At 16.6% G+C, this 14,303-nt stretch overlaps 1 protein-coding gene across 1 annotated transcript; it reads right to left on the bottom strand.

The window, feature by feature from the left end:
- Window positions 1-843: 843 nt before the first annotated feature.
- PF3D7_0510100 (conserved protein, unknown function) lies at window positions 844-8,451 on the bottom strand (the record flags this gene model as incomplete). Its single annotated transcript, XM_001351623.1, has 1 exon — window positions 844-8,451. The coding sequence occupies one exon, from the start codon at window positions 8,449-8,451 to the stop codon at window positions 844-846; it is 7,608 nt and encodes a 2,535-aa protein (XP_001351659.1).
- Window positions 8,452-14,303: the final 5,852 nt, after the last annotated feature.

Below are 14,303 nucleotides of genomic sequence, written 5' to 3' on the forward strand. Positions count from 1 at the left end.
TGAAAAAATTATATATATTTTTTATTATTAATTTAAAAAAAAAATTAAAAAATTATTTGTCTTAACATAAGGAGCAATAAACGAAATATATATATAATATAAATATATATATATAAAATATCATTTGACAGGGGGTGTGGGGTAGAAAAAAAAAAAGACAATTGTAAATATAATATAATTTATAAATAAAAAAACATAAGAAATGTATCTAATTTAAAAAATGTTAATAAATAAATTATATGTGTAATATAAATAACATTTTAAAATATAAAATATAGCAGGGAATCAATTATAAAAAGGCATAATTTTTTTTTTTTTTTTTTTTTCTGTGTACATATATAATATATATATATATATATAATATTATATAATATTAAAGATTTAAAATATAGTATGTTAAAAAATAAATAAATAATTAGATAAATAATAAATATATATATGTATTTTTTTTTTTTTTTGTATTTTTCCAAGATATTAATTTCTTTTTTAATATTTTAAAAATAAAGGGATATTCATTATAATATATATATATATATAAATATATATATAATATAATATACCCTTTTGGAAACTAATTTTTGTGTTTATAATTTTTTGGTATTTTTTTATTTTTACTGGAAACATAATAAAATAATATAAATTTTTTATATTAATCATTTTTCATCATAATTTAAAAAATATAAAAATCTGTATTTATTATGTGGTTTTATTTAATTTTATTGGCACTTGAAAAAAAAAATATTACATATATTATATATTATATATATATATATACATATTTACATTGGTTTTAATTTTTTTTTTTTTTTTTTTTTTTTTTTTTTTTTGAATGTTTTCTCCATTTCAATTTTGGTTTACATTTTGTTTTTGATTTGAATTTTGTTGGAATTTAAATAATGGTATGAATTTTTCATACGTTTTAGGTTTTAGGTTTGCATATGGTTTTCCATGATTAAATAACCAAGTATCATAATCCATATAAATTTTGACTAACAATTGTTCTATTAATTTTTTGGCTAGTATATAATGATCATATTTTTGGCAAGATACACATAAATGTAATGATTCATTTGCTTCTTTTTTTTCTTCTCCTTCTAAATAACCAGAACCTCTACCTCTTAATCTAAGTTTACAATCTGTATCGATACATATTTTTTTCATGTTAGTACCTTTCAATCCTATAATTCTTTTGGCTATATCAAACCCATTAAAAGGATCGATTTGTACTTCATATTTAGCTGTATACTTTTTAATAACTAAAAAGTTATCTGACACAACATCATTATTTGGATAATTATTTTTTATTCCAGCTGCACTACCACTACTACTACTACTACTATTATTATTATTATTATTATTATTATTGTTGTTATTATTATTGTTGTTGTTGTTGTTATTATTATTATTATAATTATTACCATAATAATTATTATTATTAGAAGTATTATTACCATTACCGTTGTAATTACTACCGTTGTAATTACTACCGTTATAATTACTACCGTTATAATTACTACCGTTATAATTAGTACTATTATTATTGTTATAATGTTTCATATGAACATTATTCATTTTATCGATATATTTATTATTTTCATTTTTCTCTATTTTATCTCTTTCATCATAAGGAATATAATTTTTATTTTCCATATAATTATTATTGAAATTTTTATATTTAAAATTCATTTTATCTCTACCCTTCACATTTTCATAAAATACATTGTAATGATTATTATTATGATTGAAATTATTATTATTTTGTATTTTCATTTCATATTTCATTTTTTCATTTCCTCTAAATTTTTCTATTAAGTTATTATTAGTAGTATCCTCATTTAATTTATTAGCACACTTCATATTATTATTGTTAATATTATCTAATATTTTTGGATTATCTATAAAATTTGAAAGATTTGCATTATTTTTTCCCTTCAAAGGAGTATTATTCATATTATATGTATCTACTATGGTAGCATCTGAAGCACATCTGGTTGAAATGCTCTTGGCATAATTATAATCTACAGTTCTTAATGGATTCATTTTGTTATTATTCATACTATTCATATTGTTCAGTGTATTTATACTATTATTATGATTGTTGTTCATATGATTCAATGTATTATTATTCATATTATTATTTAAATTACTTGGATTACTACCCATATTGATATTATTACTGCCCATATTAATATTATTACTACCAACATTTTTCATTTTAAAATCATAATTGTTTGATATTGACATATCACTATAATTTCTTATATGATGTGTTTGATTATGATGATGTTTATTATTTTTTATTTTCTCATTTTCAATCATATTGTTATAATTTATTACATTCGGTGTATTCATTCTATATATATTATTATTATTATTATTATCATTAATTGTATTGTACTCATTTTTTGATTTTATATCATTTAATGTATTTTCTATGTCATTGTATATAGTTTCTTTAGGCATATAATAATTTTTCAGATTATAATTCTTCTCATTAAAATTTAGATCGTTATTTCTATTTTTGGCAAAATCCATCATTATCTTTTTATTATTATTTTGTGTATTATCCCTTTTTACGTTTATGTTATTTTTATCTAAAGCTTTAGGATAGTCATTTGAATTGTTACTATTGTTATTATTATTGTTGTTGTTATTATTATTGTTGTTGTTATTATTGTTATTTTTATTGTTACTATTAATACTCATATTATTATTATCATTATTATTAGATACATTATTTGTTTTAAAAAAACCTTTCACGTTTTCATTATTCACAAAATTACCATTGGGCAAAATTTTCATATTATTATTATTATTATTCAAGTTAGGCAGGTTCATAGTAAGATTACGGTTTGCGTTAATATTTTTTTTATTACGATAATCCATTTTATAATAATTATTATTACGATCATTCAATGAATTATTAGAGGGAGACATATTTTGTTTGTTATTATATCCATTATTATAATGTTCATTTTTTTGTATATCATTTTTCATATTATTATGTTCTGATAAAACATCATATAACATATAATTAGAACTATTCATATTATTATTTACAGAATTATCATCATTTAAATGAATATTATTTAAATTTATAACATTACTAAATTTACCATCTTTCATATCATCTCCTTTTTGATAACATTTATTACCATTGTTCAGAATCAAATCTATCATTTTTTCATCAAATTTATTTAAATGTATACCATTAATCATATTATTATTCATACTGTCATTTAGTAATTCGTTTATATTTATTTCCCTTTTATCTTTTTCTTTTTCATAATCACCTTCTTTACTTTGATAGTAGTTATTATTATTTATATTTCCATCGAGTTTTCCGACGACATCATTCATTTTGTTCACACTATTAATATCATTATTATTGTTGTTATTATTATTGTTATTATTACCATTATTATTATTACCATTATTATTATTAGTTTTATTATTATTAGTTTTATTACTATTAGTTTTATTATTCATTATGGATGACATAGATAAATCATAATTATTTACAAAATCAAAGTTATGAAATTTATTGTAACTTATTTTTTTTTCTTGGCTTCTTTTTCTATTTTCAGATGATATATCTCTTTCTTCTTTTTCTTCATTTGGATTTTCTTGTTCATTTTTTTCTTGTCCTTTCAAATAATTTAAAAGATTCTCATTTGAATTAAAAACATTTTGTACATTAGTTTCATTCAAAAAGTTCTCAATATTTTTACTATTAAAATTATTATTAATATTATTATGATGAAGTGAATTTTTATTATTATCATTATCCACTTGCTTATTATTAAATTGTTTATTATTCATATAAGTTTCATTTTTATTCTCATTCAGCATATTATTTTTACAAAATGTTGAGACACTATCTTCCTGTTCTTTATTATTATGTACATTTTGGGTGGTGTAGGGATGTATCTTTTCATTATGATTGTTTAGAGCTTCGAATAATTGTTTATCCAAGGAAAAATTATATACATAATTATTATTATTATTATTATTTTTCAAAGTGCTTTCTGAATCCACATTTTTATTTGTTCCAATTGGACTATTTATTTTATCTATAAAATTCAAATTATTTATAGTATTATTTTTTATCATCGTATAATTATACATGTCGTTTTTATACATATCATTTTTATACATATCATTTTTATACATATCATTTTTATATATATCATTTTTATACATATCATTTTTATATATATCATTTTTATATATATCCTTTTTATATATATCATTTATATATATATCATTTTTATATATATCATTTTTATATATATCCTTTTTATATATATCATTTTTTTTCAACTGCTCATTATCATAATCGACATTATCATGATGAACCATTTCTTTCATTTTATTTGGAGAATATATAAAATCTTCATTTCTTGTCATATGTTTATTTTCATGTAATCCTAATGAATTATTATGCACTGAATTGTCGTTGACAGAACAGATTTCTTCTAATGTGTTCAATATTATTTTTCTTTTATTTTTATCATCATCACTAACATTTTCAATATTATTATTTTCATATAATACAGGAGACTTATTACCATTCGTCATATTAATATAATGATTATGATCATGTTTGAATTTGAGAACATTCGAAGAATTCAAAGTGCTTGTATTTGTAACTTCCTCCTCTTTTTTTACATTATTATAATAAGCATTAATAATATTAGTAGCATTATTATCATTTCTAATTTTGGGCATATTAAAAATGGTAGATTTATTAATATCATCATATATAAAGTTTTTATCATTGAATTCATTATTCTCTGTATCTGTATTGAGTACATGTTCATTTTTCTTTACATCATGAAAAGAATTATACACTTTATAATAATCCATAGGGTTCTCATTTTTTTTTAAAAAAATATTTAAATTGTCTAAATTTAGGATGGTACTATTAGATTTATTGTTAAAATGATTTAAATTATGAAGAGTATCAAATTGTTCTCCCTTATTATCACAAAAAATGTTATTATTATTATTATTATTATTATTATTGTTATTATTTAGGTCGCTTTTTATGTTTCGTTTATTACTTATTTCATCTTTAGTACTTTGGGTATTATTCATATGAACATTCATATTGAGCTTTGCATTATTTGTTAAATTTTCATTATGATGTTTTTGATTTTGATTGTCATTTGGTTTTTCATTTTGTTTTCCATTTTGTATTTCATTTTGTATTTCATTTTGTTTTCCATTTTGTTTTCCATCTTGTATTTCATTTTGTATTTCATTTTGTTTTCCATTTTGTATTTCATTTTGTTTTCCATTTTGTTTTCCATTTTGTTTTCCATTTTGTTTTCCATTTTGTTTTCCATTTTGTTTTCCATTTTGTTTTCCATTTTGTATTTCATTTTCATTTTCGTACTTATTACTTTTAAATATGTCGTTCATCAAAATGTTAACATAATTCTCGTCACCCATTGACGATATATCATCCATAGGAGTGATCATATTATTTTCTTTCTTACCTTTATAAAATAAATTCAAATAATTTTTTTGATCATTTATATAATTATTTTCAAGGAAACCTTTTATATATTTCATAAAAGAATCATTATTACCACTAAATGAATTACTATCAAAAAACATGGACATATTATAACTACTTGTGATAGTACTTACATCGTCTTGCTTTAAATTATATATTTCGTTTTTATTATTATATTTTTGATATTCCAAGGAATTAAAAATATCCTTTTCATTGGAATAATTCTTTTCATTGGAATAATTATTTTCATCAGAACATTTCTTTTCATTATTATTTATATTTTTATTTGTTGTAAAGAATTTTTTATAATCGACATCTTCATTATTTAAAAATAAATTAAAATTATCATCTATCAAATGTTCATTCGAATCATAATTCTTTATTTTATTATCATTTTCTATACTTTTTTGACTTAATGCATTATCTTTAAAAAAGGAATTCTCTTCTATTAACATATGAACTATATTACTATTATTACGCATATTTTCATTATTACTACCATCAACAATATTATTACAGCTAGCGTTTGTTGTTCCACTATTACTATAATTTATTGTATAATCATTATTAATTTCGTTTTTTTTATTTTTATTATTATTATTACTTTCAATATTATCACTATGATCATTATAATCATTATCAATATAATTATTATTATAACCTTCATGTTCCTCTTTTTTAAAACCATTATGTTTTTCTTTAGTATAAATATAATTATAATTATTCATATCATTATATTTGTCCTTATTATCTTTTTTAAATTTATCATCTTCTTCATGAACATGATGATTAATCATCTCTTCAATGTTTTCATTTTTTAAAAGTTCATTATAAATACAAGTAAGATTCTTCACATTCTTTGAATAGTTCTCTTTATTTTTTATTTTCTCAACTTCATTTTTTTCTATTTTTGTTATTTTATATGAGCTATCTTTGTTATTTTGTTCATCATCAAAATGTTTATTATATTCATCTTTTCCTATATCATAATTATTATTTATATGTGTTATATCCTTATTTTTATTATCTATCATCATTTCATTTATAAAATTATTAGTACTTTTATATTTATCATCATTTTCTGCTGGTGTAGTTTCATGACAGAATGGTGCTATATTATAATACATATTATCATTCATATTTTTTCTATCAACATTTAAATTATTACATAAATTATTGTTATAACTTTGATTCATATCATTCACATTTAATGTTAAATCATTATCATAATAAGAATTAAATATTAGATTATTTAAGTTGTCATATTTATTTTTATTACCTTCTTCATTAGTATTTATTTTATAATCAAAATTTAACAAATCATTTGAATACATATTAAAATTCTTCATAAGCATGTGGATATATTTTTCATCTTTACAATTTGAATTGGAGGACATATTCTTAAAAATATTGGAACTTTCCACATGACGATTTTTCACTTCATCACTACTGCTCATATTACTAACAACACTATTATTTTTATTATTACTATTGCTACCATTTGTATTATTATTATTTTCTTTCGAGTGAATAATCCTACCTTCCATGTGTTCTTCTTCATTATTATTAAAAACATCCTTCTTCTTCTCATCATTATTATTATTTTTTTCATATGTATTATGTTCATCATTACTTTTATTTTTATTGTTTTTATTATCAGGTGATCCATTTTTGCTCTGTAAATTATTACTATGATGGGAATTCATAAATATGTCTCTTTCAACATTCTTTGAAATATCATTTATACACATATCATTAAAACTGTTAAACTTATTAAATGAATATTTTAAGTTCTCTTTTAAATTATTTGATAAGAAGGAACTATCATTCATATCGTTCAACTTATTATTAACTAGTTTCATTTCATAATCATTATTCCATGTATTATCTGATGTAATACAACAATTCGTTGAATTATTTATATTTTTTTCTTCACCCATAACATTTTGATCCTCTAGTTTTTTTTTAAGACTTCCAATAATATCATTTTCTTTATTTATAACACAATGAGGGTTTATACTTTTCTTCATATCCTTATCATACTCAACGGTATTTTTAAATGCATACATTTTATTATCCAAGGAAGGTGATATTTTCCCATTAGCTTGTCCCATATTATTATTCTCAACAGAAATGAAATTATTACAATCATCTTCATTTTTATGAATACAAATATTTCTAACATTATTATTATTATAATTATTATTATTATTATTATTATTGTTGATGTTGTTGTCATCTGTGAAATGCTCATAACTCATAATTTGATTAATCATGTTATCTTGCTCTTCTTCATTTAAATAAAAATCAACTTCTTTTTTATTACCTCCATTCAGCACACACTCATTCTTCTCTTGGGAAATATTCATATCTTGCGTGTACATGAAATTTTTATTTTCATTCAATATTTCAAGAGAGTTCGAATTATTATTATTAAAACAATTCATATTTTTATTATAATAATTTTGATTGTTTATGTTAAGATGATGATCATTATAAATTTTACAATTATTATTATTATTATCAACCATATTCATATTCTTTTCTTTATTATCATTATTACCATTATTTTGATTGATATCTAAATGATTTACTTCTCTTTTTTCAAAACATGCTGATTGAACATTATTTATATACATATGCTTAAACCCTATAGATGAATCCACAAATGTGTCAGAACTATTTCCTTCGACAAGCAACTTTTCATCGTTTGGTATATTTCTAACATTTCTAATTCTATTTTCTACGGTACATAATTTAGATGACCTTTCCAAAAGATTCTTTTTTTTTATTTGCACCCTCGTGTCTTCAAAATAATTATTCTCACGAACCATATAATTAACTGTATTTTCGTTACTCATATTTTTTATCTTTCCATTATATAAATTCACACCTTCAGGTTCTTCTAATATATTATTATTTTCCATCTTATTCAAACGTAAAACGAAGAAGAAAAAAAAAAAAGAAAAAAAAATAAAATAATGGACACTGTATATTTTTATGTAACTATAATGTAGAAAGATATACACAAAAGGATATTAGAAAAAAATAAAGATATATAATAAAATAATACAATGATATAATAAATAAATATAGAAACTATATATATTTATATATAAGTATACATATATATATATATATATATATATATATATATACACACATACATATATATATTTGCTATAATTAGATAAAGAGCTTTTTTTTTTTTTTAATTTATTCTTGTTAATTTTTCTTTTTTTTTTTTGTTTTTTTTTCATACAAAAAAATTTATGTTTTAAAAGTACTTTTCTAATTTATAAAGATACTATTAAAACCCGTATAAATTTAATTAAAGGTATATAAAAACTGTATTTATATTAAAGTAATAAAACATAGGAATTATTATATATATAATGTACGGTTATACATAATATTAATAATAAATGAATATTTTTCATTTTTTTTTTTTTTTTTTTGTTTTATATAAATATATATGTAATTAATTTAAAATAAAATATGTAAATTATATAATGTCCATATATAAATATATAAATATATATATATATATATATAATATATTTATTTATTTATTCATTCATTCATTCATATTTATGTATACATATACATTTTGTAAATTAGTTTTTTTTATTATTCTTCTTTTAAATATATTACATACTGTTTAAATATACATATAAATATATGCTTATTTATTGTTAATTTTTTTTTTTTTTTTTTTTGATCATTATATTTAATTAACATATTATATATTCACTTCTACACATAATATATATATATATATATATATATATATACATGTATAATACTCCTTACACATATAAATACACATATATAAATATGTACATATATATATATACATACATACCTATATACACATGCATATTTACATATATTCGGAGAATATAAATTATTTATTGAAAATAATAAAGATATTTCATACTGTTTAAATTATCAGATCAATACAACAAAAAAAAAAAAGAAAAAAGGAAAAAAAAAAAAAAAAAAAAAAAAAAAAAAAAAAAATTTTTTTATATATATATATATATATATAATAATTAAAAAACGTTTTAAATTATAAAAATATATATATATATATATATATATATATATATATATATATATATATATATCCAAAAACTAAAAATTATAATTCCAAGAAAAAAGGGATAAAAATATTATAATTCTATTACACGATATACCATATAAAAAAAAAAAAAAAAAAAAAAAAAACTTCACGTATAAACATATAATCACAAATATATAACTATTCACAGACATGCACATAATAACAATAATCTATGTATCCTTATCTATATATATATTTTTTTTTTTTTTCAATCATGAAAAAGGATAATTAAAAAAATATAAAAATATAGATATATATATATATAATATATATATACGATTTTATAAATATATTAAAGCATACATATAAATATATACATATAAAGTTACATATATATCATATATACATGACACTTTTATTATTACTTCAGATCAAAAAAATAAAATATAAATAATTTATTATAATTATATATATAGATATTTATTTATTTAAAATTATGACAAATTTTTTCAATAATTTTTATGCTTTTTTTTTTTCTTTTTTTTTTTAAATTTGCCAAAAAAACTAAAAATCAAAAAAAAAAAAAAAAAATATATATATATATATATATATAAATTAATATAAAATGGATTTTTTAATGGATATTCAATTAAAAAGGATTTAAAAAAACGACATGAAAAATAGACAGATTGACAATATTGTATATCAAAAAATATAAATGAAAAAATATTTACATATAGATGGTAATTATATTTATTATATTTTATATGAATTTTTACATGAACATAAATTATTTTTAAAAAAAAAAAAAAAAAAACTTCAACACTAAATTTTATATTTTTATATTATTTTGAACATACATATATATATATATTATATATATGAATTAAATATAATAAAAAATTATAGAATATAATTATCATTACACTTAATCAAAAAAAAAAAAATAAATAAATAAAATAATATATATATATATATATTCCTGATGCAGTAATAAAGTTGTAATTTCTATATATTAAATATATATATTTATAAAAAATTAATTTAATAAAATAATTTATTTCTAATATATATATATATATATATAAAGAAAAAAAAAAATTATATATAAATATATATAATTAAATTTTGAAATTAAAACAATAAAAGCAAACATTATTGAGTATGCTTAAAATATAAATATTATATAAAATTATTATGAATAAAATATTTAATTGTGACGATGTTGTTCTATACATATAATATATTTAAGCATATATATATATATATATATATATATATATTTTTTTTTTTTTTTTTTCTTATATATAATATTGACAAAGTTCAAAAATATTAATGCAACATGTATATGTAAATTAAGGGAGACTTTGTATTGGGTACGTATTTCAATGCATGTCCATGTACATATAAAAAAAAATACATGTATATATATAAATGTATTCATATAATATACATAAGGGTATGCATATATATGTATACATATAAACATAAATACATTATGTATGTATTATTTATAAATATATAAGGAGCTTTATATAAGATATTATTAATACTTTATATTGTCATATGTACTTTTTTTTTTTATTAGTGTGTACGCATTTATTTATACATTAATATATATATATAGGTACATATATGAAATAAAAATAAATATATATAATTATAAGTGAATATTATTTTTAAAAATTATTCAATAAAAAAAAAATAAAAATAAAAATAAAAAACCCATAAAATGTGTGAAGTTTATAATAATATTTAATTTTTTCTTTTCTTTTTTTTCTTCTTATTTATTTTTTTTTTTTTTATACTCATTTCTTCTCTTCTCTTCTCTTTGCTTTTTTTTTTTTTTTTTTTTTTTTTTGTTATTTTGATGCTTTATTAATATATATAATATCAAAAATATAGATAAAATATAAAGTTTAAATTATTATATATTTATTATATATATATATATATATAAGAATTAGTGTTAAGTATAAATATATTATTTATTTTATAAGTGTAATTTGTTATTTATTAAAACTTCATAAAAAAAAAAAAAAAAATTATTAAATTATATAATTAATATAAAATTTTATTTAAAAAAAAATTTGAAATTAATAAGGTCAAAAAAAAAAAAAAAAAAATTAAGCCAAAGGATAAAATAAATTAGTAAAAAAAATATATATTACATATATATTATATTATATATATTTCTTTAAAATGTGTTCAAGTTTAAATGTATATCATCATAATATATTATTATTATATATATTATATATATATATATTATATATATATATATGTCTATGTATAAAATAATGTATTTTTATAAATTATTATTCACATAAAGTTTTTTTATATTATTTTATTTTTTAGTAATTATATGCATATGCTATTAATATATATAATTTCATTATTGAATATAAATACAAAAGTTTCTAAATCTTTTCTAAAATTTAAAAATATATATTACTTAATTTCTAAAAGAAAACAACAATGTGTTTGATTGTTTTTTTATTATTATAATTATTTAAATTTCTTTTTTCAAAAATTATATATTATATTACACTTTTTTTTTTTTCTTTTTTTTTTTTCTTTTTTTTTTTTTTTTTATACATTTAAAAATTTAAAAACTTTCTCATACTTGTGTATACAAAATATATACATGAAATGAAAATAGAAAAAATATATGTATATAATGAAGTATAATAATAAATATATTATAAAATAAAAAAAAATATATATTATATATATATATATATATATAATAATATATATATATTTTTATTTTTCTTTATTTTTTTTTTTTTGGAATATGCATATTATTATATATTATGTATAAATATGTATGATGTAAATAATTATATATATAATGATGATCAATAATGAATTTTTATTACTAGAATTTTTATAATCATAGTTTTTTTTTTTTTTTTTTTTTGAGTGTGCAAATATATTTTTTGAATATTCTTTTTTTATATATAAAAAATAATCATTAGGTGCAAAAAATATATATATATTTATATATATATTATTAAATAATTATGTATATATAAATTTATATATGTGTATTTATATATATATATATATATATATGATATATTTAATATATAACTTACAAAGATGAATATGAAAAGTAAAGAGTAATAATAATACATGTCTTCATAAAAATATATACTTAAAATAAAAAATATATATAATTTATTATATATATATATAATATATGAGTTAATTTTATATATATAATTTTTTATATACATATAAAAAATAAATACTCGCACTTTAATACACTTTTCTTTATTTTGCATGTATTAATAAATAGAAAAAAATAACAAAAAAAAAATATATTTTTTTATGATTCATTTTATAGCATTATATGATTTTCATAGTAAAAATATGCTAGAACTTATATTGAATATTATATTATTATTATTTAATAAAATACTCAATTTTGAGTATTAAAAAGTGTATATATTATAATATTATATATTTATATATATATATATATATAATATAATATATATACAAAAATATAATGTATATATAAATACAATATATATGTATTATATATATAATTTAATTCTAAAATGAAAAAAAAAAAAAAAAGTTCAAAGAAAAAATTAGAAAAAATGAATATATATATATATATATATAATATATTTATTTTGCAATATATATGTAATTATAAATAATTTATGTTTAATATAAATCTATTAGCATTATACACTCCTTATAAAAAATTATTATTAATTATAATAATATTGAATATATAATATAATATATATAATATAATATTTATCTAAAGCTTAATTTTACAATTTTAAGTTTATTACTAATTAGCAAATAAAATATATAATAAACAGGTGTAATATATTATATATATATATATATTATAACATGTGTATAAATATATTTATATATAATATTTACCTAAGGCATATTGTATTAAATAAATAAATAAATAAAGAAAGAAAGAAAGAAATATATATATTATATATGTGTATATGCTTAAAATGTATACTATGATATATTTTATTATATATATTATCTTATTACAATATTTAATTTGTTTATATAAAAAAATTTGTACTCCCCCCTGAAATATAAATAGAAAAAGAAAAAAAAAGAAAAACCTTTTATAAGATTTCAATATATTAAAAATACATTATACATTTATAATAAATGATCAAAGTTTATATAGTGTATTATGTAAATTTTTCTATATACAAACAATATAAATATATATATATATATAAACATTATATATATTTGTAATTAAAAATTTTAAGGTGTGTTTTAGAAATTACTTTAATTCTTTTTTTTTATGATTATTTAAAAAAAAAAAGAATTTTATACCTAATATATGTGACATCATTAAGAATATTCGTTCAAAAATATATATGCTATATTATGTAAACAAAATACAAAAGCATTCTACTTTTTAAAATAGTTATTAAAAGATATTATTTTATTAATTCATTGCATATATTATATATATGTATATATTTTACTTCAACTAATACACTTCTTATAAATATTTAACATATCTTTTTACCTAAAAAATAAATAAAACAAAATAAGGGTTACATAATATAATAAATATATAGGAATAAATAAATCATATGACTTCCATTTAACATATATATTATTTTGAAAAAATAATGATATATAATATATATATATATATATATATATATATGTTTATATTTTTTTTACACATTAATTTCTTAT

The sequence above is a fragment of the Plasmodium falciparum genome (assembly GCF_000002765.6).
Source record: "Plasmodium falciparum 3D7 genome assembly, chromosome: 5".
NCBI lineage: Eukaryota > Apicomplexa > Aconoidasida > Haemosporida > Plasmodiidae > Plasmodium > Plasmodium falciparum.